At 40.7% G+C, this 6,781-nt stretch overlaps 1 protein-coding gene across 1 annotated transcript; it reads right to left on the bottom strand.

Annotated features, from left to right (window-relative positions):
• Positions 1-804: 804 nt before the first annotated feature.
• On the bottom strand, positions 805-5,544 carry LOC149229448 (inactive leucine-rich repeat receptor-like serine/threonine-protein kinase At1g60630). Its single transcript, XM_089378649.1, has 3 exons — positions 4,443-5,544; positions 3,334-4,281; positions 805-1,889 (listed from the first exon to the last, which is right to left on the bottom strand). Exons 2-3 carry the CDS (start codon positions 4,100-4,102, stop codon positions 1,324-1,326), a joined length of 1,335 nt encoding a protein of 444 aa, XP_089234775.1. The 5' UTR covers positions 4,103-4,281; positions 4,443-5,544; the 3' UTR covers positions 805-1,323.
• Between the last annotated feature and the right edge of the window lie 1,237 nt (positions 5,545-6,781).

Genomic DNA, 6,781 nt, shown 5'->3' on the forward strand with positions numbered 1-6,781 from the left:
CTATAACACTTGGATAAAAACCACCTGACGTAACTCAAAAAAGACGTTAAAATATGAAGAATTTCCCATTACATGCCATAACCATTATAATGCTACATTACTAGCAATTGTCCAAAAGGTACAAAGAGAGGCCGATAGGATTATTAAATTGAAATTGTTGAAATTTTCTAGAAGAGATAATTGGTCTGTGGAAAACCTTGTTATCTTGCACTGAATCATTGTGGAAAACCCCTGCTCCTCCCTTTCCAATAATATTTTCCTCTTTCAAACACTCCAAGACATCTTCACAGGTGAAGTCCAGCCTCTGGAATGCTGTTAGCTTCCAGGATCTTGAAGCATTGCTTTTCTTCACAGCCCTGGCTTTGATGATGGCAGCAGAGGCAAAAACCAGTGAGCATAATAGCAAACCTATGACCAGAACCAGCTTTACAGTGGAAGAAAAGCTTTACAGTGGAAGAAATCAAAGAACCCTTAACATGAGCATGCGGCGAATTGGGCTGAACTGTGCAATGTCCCAGATACAGCCCACACAATCCAGGGTTCCCAACGAAGGAAGTTGCATTGAAGAAAGTGAATTGGCCACCATTCGGTACAACAACAGACTATATATGTACATGTTAAAATATATATGTATGTTGAAAAACTATAAAAACATGCATATATCTAACCAATATAAAGTTATAAACCCTTCGGAATTGTATAGCACCTCAAATCATGGTAAGAGAGAGAACAAACAGCGATGGCAATTGCACTTTTGTTGGACTTGTACTAGATGGAAATATGAAATTCCATTTTTCAACTTGATACACAGGAAAATCCCATTTATATTTTATTTCTAATTTTGTTTATAAATCAAAGTCTCTATGCCTGTGGTAAGTAGGCTCTATGATCTTCATAGCAAAGCTGCTCCTGGTTGTTTGCAAATCAAACTATGCTTTATATAAATATAAATTACTGAAAACCACAAATACAAGTTGATGATATATCCATCATCTTCTGCCAAACCTGCACCAAATACAGTGATTACCAATATAACCACATTTAAAGTTGTGGTTGATGTGATAACCATGTTTGATCAGCCAGACATGGAAGTTTGAAGTCTGTGCACAATACTTCCAACCAGAAATATGAATTGTCCTCAGTGAGTTCAACGGATAAGTTGAATACCTGAAGTCATGATATAATAGAACTTCTATAAGCTAGCCTCAATACATGGCATTCTATAAAGACATTGAGCCATGGATACATAATATACTAGGGATCCACCTCTCTATGAAGAAGCTGAATGTTCCTTGGCCTCCTCAATCATCCTCAAAACCTGCCTTATTGTTGGCCTTCTTTGACCTCCTCAATCATCTTCAAAACCTGCCTCATTGTTGGCCTTCTTTCTGGAGCTGGAGCTATACAGGCAACTGTTAGATCTAGAAGTATTATTAACTTATCCTCAGGGCAGTCAGTGGAAGAGACAGAGCCATCAATAACACCCGATTCAAGTTCTTCTGCTCGAACATAATGAACCCATTTTTGTAGATCCATGGCTTCTCCATTGAGGATGGACTGCAATGGGATCTTGCCTGTAAGAAGCTCAAGTAACAGTACTCCAAAACTGTAGACATCTGCTTTGGGTCCCATTCTCTTGTTATATTTGAGGCATTCAGGAGCCTTGTAGACTAATAGGGTTGTGTCCTCAGCTTGCTCGGTGTCAAACACGGTAAGGCTATAGTCTGTAATACAAGCTTCAAAATCCCCTCCTAGTAGAACATTGTTAGATTTGAGGTTACCATGAATTAATCTGGATGCTTGATGCAGGTGGGCCAAGCCACGGACTACATCTTCAGCAATCTTGAAGCAGGACGTCCAGTGCAGAGGCTTCCCCTTTGATTTTGAGCCTGAGAAACCAGTCAAATTACATAAATCAGACATGGAATTCCACATACAAAGTTGTCTCTTTGAATTAGATGATATTATATAATTATATAAACCCTGTGTAATTCAATGATGCCCGTTAGTTTTGCATGCAATCCTTATTGAAAGGGTAACTCTTCAAAAAGTTGGCCTTGACAAGTCTTACTGGCTTGGTCCTGACTAGAAGTTTAATCCCCCTTAACCAGTTAAGGTTGTGCCAGTGAAGACTTTCTGGGTTGATTGTGACATAAAAAGCAGTCCATTTCCTTGGAGAATTGCATATGCTGAGTTTAGACAACCATCTTGGGCCATTATAAACCTCTCTTCTCAGTTCATCACCTCAAATTATGTTTTCTGGTGATTTTCTGGAAACACCTATATTCATTGTAGTTTCATATCAGTTTTCTAAATATGTGGTCTGAAAGTCATGTTATTAGAAAAGGATGACTTATGACAACACCATATAAGGTTTCAGATTTGAGACTTCTGCGAGATGAGTTCTGTTGATAAATTGTCTTGGGATCCATTGCATAGTGTTATTAGTGTTATTCTTTTTTCTTCGACCTTTGGAACCAACATATGTGTCTCATCTTGATGATGATCGAAACATCGAAGAAAGAGAAAAACCCTATGCAATGGATCTGGAAACAATTTATCAACCATATGGGGTTTCAACATATTGGCAACGGTTTAAATCCTGAGAATCAGTATTCAGACTACAAGCAAGCTGAGGGTGGGGGATGATTTTGAGCTTTATTTGATTAACTAGTTACAAACCAATTTTTTTAAATTCACTGCAAGTTTGTATTATTTAATTAAATTGTCTATATACGAAATTGGAATTTTGATATCAGAGACCCCCAGTAACCAAACTAAGTTAATGGGACTGGAATATCTCTGGTAGACTTCGAAGGGAAAAGAAAATAAAATAAACAAGCAAGTCCAAATGATACCCAGAAAGAAAGCCATAGAGAACCCTTCAGGTATAAATGAAACTTAGAAAGAGAGCCATAGAGATTGCCAAATGGTCAAGGGAATGGGATACAAAGAGGTCCAGACCCCAGCTCCCGAGGACAAATAATTTGTTAATATCTGTGATGTGTATTGTGACCTTGAGTTTGTTATGATCTAAGGGTTCTCAGAGCACAGAGGGAGACTCCTAAGGTACTTTTTTTTATCCATAGTCTATTTGTATGCTGGTCTATTCAATGCCGAGCTTGTATATTCAACACAATTTCAACTCGTCAACATGGATTGCAAGCAATAGTAAAGATCTTGGGTTCAAATAGATGAGAGCAATGTTCAAACCCCATGGAAGACATGAGTGGCTATCAGGCTAAGAAACAAAAACCATGGACCAAATAAAAATGCTCTACTTCTATTTTGACAGCTTGAAGAGAAGGCATTTAGAAGGAATTATGCACATACCGTGTATGAGAGAAAACAGGCTTCCATTGGGAAAGTGATCATAGACAAGAAGCCTCTCCTCCTTGTCCTGGAAATAAGCTCTCAGAGAAACTATATTCTGGTGTCGAAGCTTACCCACCATCTCCATATGCCTCTCAAATTCATCCCTAGTCATCTTGCTAGAATTCTTCAATCTCTTCACAGTTACAGTCGTTTTGTTCTCCATCAGAGCCTTATAAGTAGTCCCCAGCGTGCCTCTACCCATAATTTCAGCAGATGCGCGGAGCAGATCCTCCAAAGTGTACATCTGAGCTTCCCCACCGCAGAACATAAGAACCCCACTCCGGTGTTGCTCATACTGAAGGCTCTTAGCATCAGTGTTAGCATAATACAGATCAGAACCAGTTTCCTCGATCGAAAGCTTCTCACCTGCAACGTTTTCAGCCTCATCCCCAGGCTTCTGTTGTCTGTACCTCTTACCATAAAAGCTAATAAGGAACAGCATGGCAATCACCCCAACAATGGATCCCGCAACAATTCCTGCTATTTTTCCCCGATTTAGCCTTTCATGCCTCTTAACAGTTGGCCTAAAAGATTGCTCCATTGGCAAGCTTGTAATAATAGGACTTGGAGAATGGGTCACTACTGCATTAAGCACGCAGGGCCTGGGCAATGGGCTCCCACAGAGCCCAGGATTTCCTGCGAACGAAGAAGCATTGAACATAGCCAGAACTGTAGTAGCCGGTATTCTTCCATAGAGCTGGTTATTAGAGACATTGAATACTTTCATGCCAGACTGATTAAAACTCCTTCCTTGGTTGAGTTAAGTCATCTTGTTTACCCATTGAACAATATCTACACCATCTCCAAACTCCCCCACCGGCCTTCTACCAGTGACTAGTTCCAGCAGCACTACTCCAAAGCTATAAACATCACTCTTTTCATCCACTTTCAGCGTGTATGCATATTCTGAAAAAATAACACAAGAAAAATACTGTATGAGAACTTACATATAAGCATTCGATCCATCAGCAGCCTTCATCTAATTGATTCTCTTTAGAGAAACAGAGGGCATGGAAATTTCACATTGAAATAATATTAAAGGCAAGGAGATAAGCTTGATTGTTTACCTGGAGCAATGCAACCATAGGAACCTGCAATGGAAGACATACATTCCGAAGCCACAGAATCCTGCAAAAACTTTGCAAGGCCGAAATCGGCTACATGGGCCTCAAAATTGGAATCCAAGAGAATGTTGTTGGACTATACATCATGGTGTATTATAATCGGGCTGCAATCATGGTGTAAATAGCAGAGCCCTTTAGCTCCCTCAACAGCAATCTTGTATCTGGTAGCCCATTGTAAATGCCCACCTTTCTTCCCATGCAGTAACTCTCCCAGGCTTCCGTTTGGCATGTACTCGTAAACAAGCAGATTGATTTCTTGATTTGAGCAAAACCCCAACAGTCTCACTATATGGCGATGTCGAATCTTGCCCGAAGTCTGAATCTCTATAGCAAAACCATGGTTGTGAGAAGACCCTCTTCCAATCCCAGGCAACCTCTTCACTGCAAATTCCTCATCGCTCCGCATCGAACCCTTGTACACAACCCCTGCTCCTTCCTTTCCAATAATATTTTCCTCTTTCAAACACTCCAAGACATCTTCAAAGGTGAAGTCCAGCCTCTGGAATGTTGTTAGCTTCCAGGATCTTGAAGCATTGCTTTTCTTCAAAGCCCTAGCTTTGATGATGGCAGCAGAGGCAAAAACCAGTGAGCATAATAGCAAACCTATGACCAGAACCAGCTTTACAGTGGAAGAAATCAAAGAACCCTTAACATGAGCATGCGGCGAATTGGGCTGAACTGTGCAAGGTCCCAGATACAGCCCACACAATCCAGGGTTCCCAACGAAGGAAGTTGCATTGAAGAAAGTGAACTGGCCACCATTTGGTACAACAGCAGACAGATTATTGTAGGAGACGAACTTACCTATAGTCCGAGGCAGGGGTCCGCTGAGCATATTAAGAAAACCTTGGGCAGAAGCCTCTTTAATTAGTAAAATTTAAGGTTATTACTACACCGGGTGGGAATCGAGCTTGTGACCTTCATCGGAGGGCCCGAAAAAAATTCTGTTCTAGGCTTCTTGAAAGTCGCATTGGAAAGCCCGGCTTGATCGCTGCTTCTCTTCTGTTCAGTAGTGCACTCTCCACCTTCATCAACCTGCAGAAGCATCAATAGATATAAATAAAGACAGGAAAAATGCAAGAAAATAGTAAGAAAGCAGATAATACGGATGACTTACAGCATTCTTCTGCAAATTTTTTTTTTTTTTAACCACATGGTGAATCGGTAACTATCAAGTTTAATCCACGGGAGACCCAGGATCAAACCTCATTGCTGCCACTATAACACCAAGAGCATAACCAACCACCTGCAAGTCGGGTATGCTAAGATCCTATGATTTTAGCAAGAGCAGACCCAGCGGTCAGGGGGGGTCCGCCCCTCTAGCCGCCACCACAGCAGGTCACTGTACTCCATGAGATTTGAACTTTGGTCTCCCGAGCTTCGCCCGTTTGACTTACCGTTAAACCACACATCACTGCACAAAAGGTAGTGGGCTTGGCCCGGTTCGGTTACTATTCGCACGACGAGCACCGACCTTGCTCGGGATCGAACACAAGACCGGTCTGTCATGACGAGGTCGACCTTACCACTACGCCGCCTCCACGACCTTCATTCTTCTGCAAATTATTATTGTTCGAAGATGATATTAAATAATGACAAGAGATTTGCAGGACCCCAATCTCGCAGGAATAATTGTTGTAGTGGCCGATGAAGAGGTATCGCAGCTCGGCGAGTTTGCCGAGCTCTTCGGCGGCAAGTTACCGGTGAGGCCATTTCCGTTGAGGCCCAGGTAGTGGAGACTATTTCACGCCACGTGTCAACCTGAATGCCCGACCTTCCTCTGCAAATCGCTGGACCCAAATTTCATGCCACGTGTTGACCTGAGAATGAAAAGGACGACGAAAGTCCGTTTCAAAGGAAAGCCTATCGGCCTAATAATGGTTTTTTTGGGATAAGAATATTGGTTTCTTTATTTATAACAATTCTATGCAACTCTCAATACTAGGAAAATCCAAAATGGTGTTAAGTGATTGAAAATTTTCCCCATCTCAAACAATAGTGGCAAAATATTAAGATGAGAGTTTTTAAACTATTATATGAATGACATCTACCAATTTTACACACACAAAACAAAATATCAAAATAAATTAAATAAACTTGAACTAAGCCTTTTAAGCAAGAACAACTATTTTTATAAGGCTCCCATTATTTGTTAACCAACATATACAAATGAGAATATTAAAATCAACTAAATAAACTTGAACTAAGCCTTTTAAGCAAGAATACAAATTTATATAGGGCCCCATTATTTGTTAATCAATATATACAAATGAGGGGTTGTT

Source organism: Pinus tabuliformis, chromosome J (genome assembly GCF_031772625.1).
Source record: "Pinus tabuliformis cultivar Carrire ecotype Pingquan chromosome J, CPIR1, whole genome shotgun sequence".
NCBI lineage: Eukaryota > Viridiplantae > Streptophyta > Pinopsida > Pinales > Pinaceae > Pinus > Pinus tabuliformis.

What these genes read in the sequence shown, in the direction of transcription:
- LOC149229448 (XM_089378649.1), bottom strand. Translation starts at nt 4,102, where the DNA reads ATGAAAGTATTCAATGTCTCTAATAACCAGCTCTATGGAAGAATACCG. An exon ending in CCTGTTTTCTCTCATACACG is followed by an intron (nt 1,890 to 3,333) that starts GTATGTGCATAA and finishes CTGGTTTCTCAG; the next exon opens with GCTCAAAATCAAAGGGGAAG.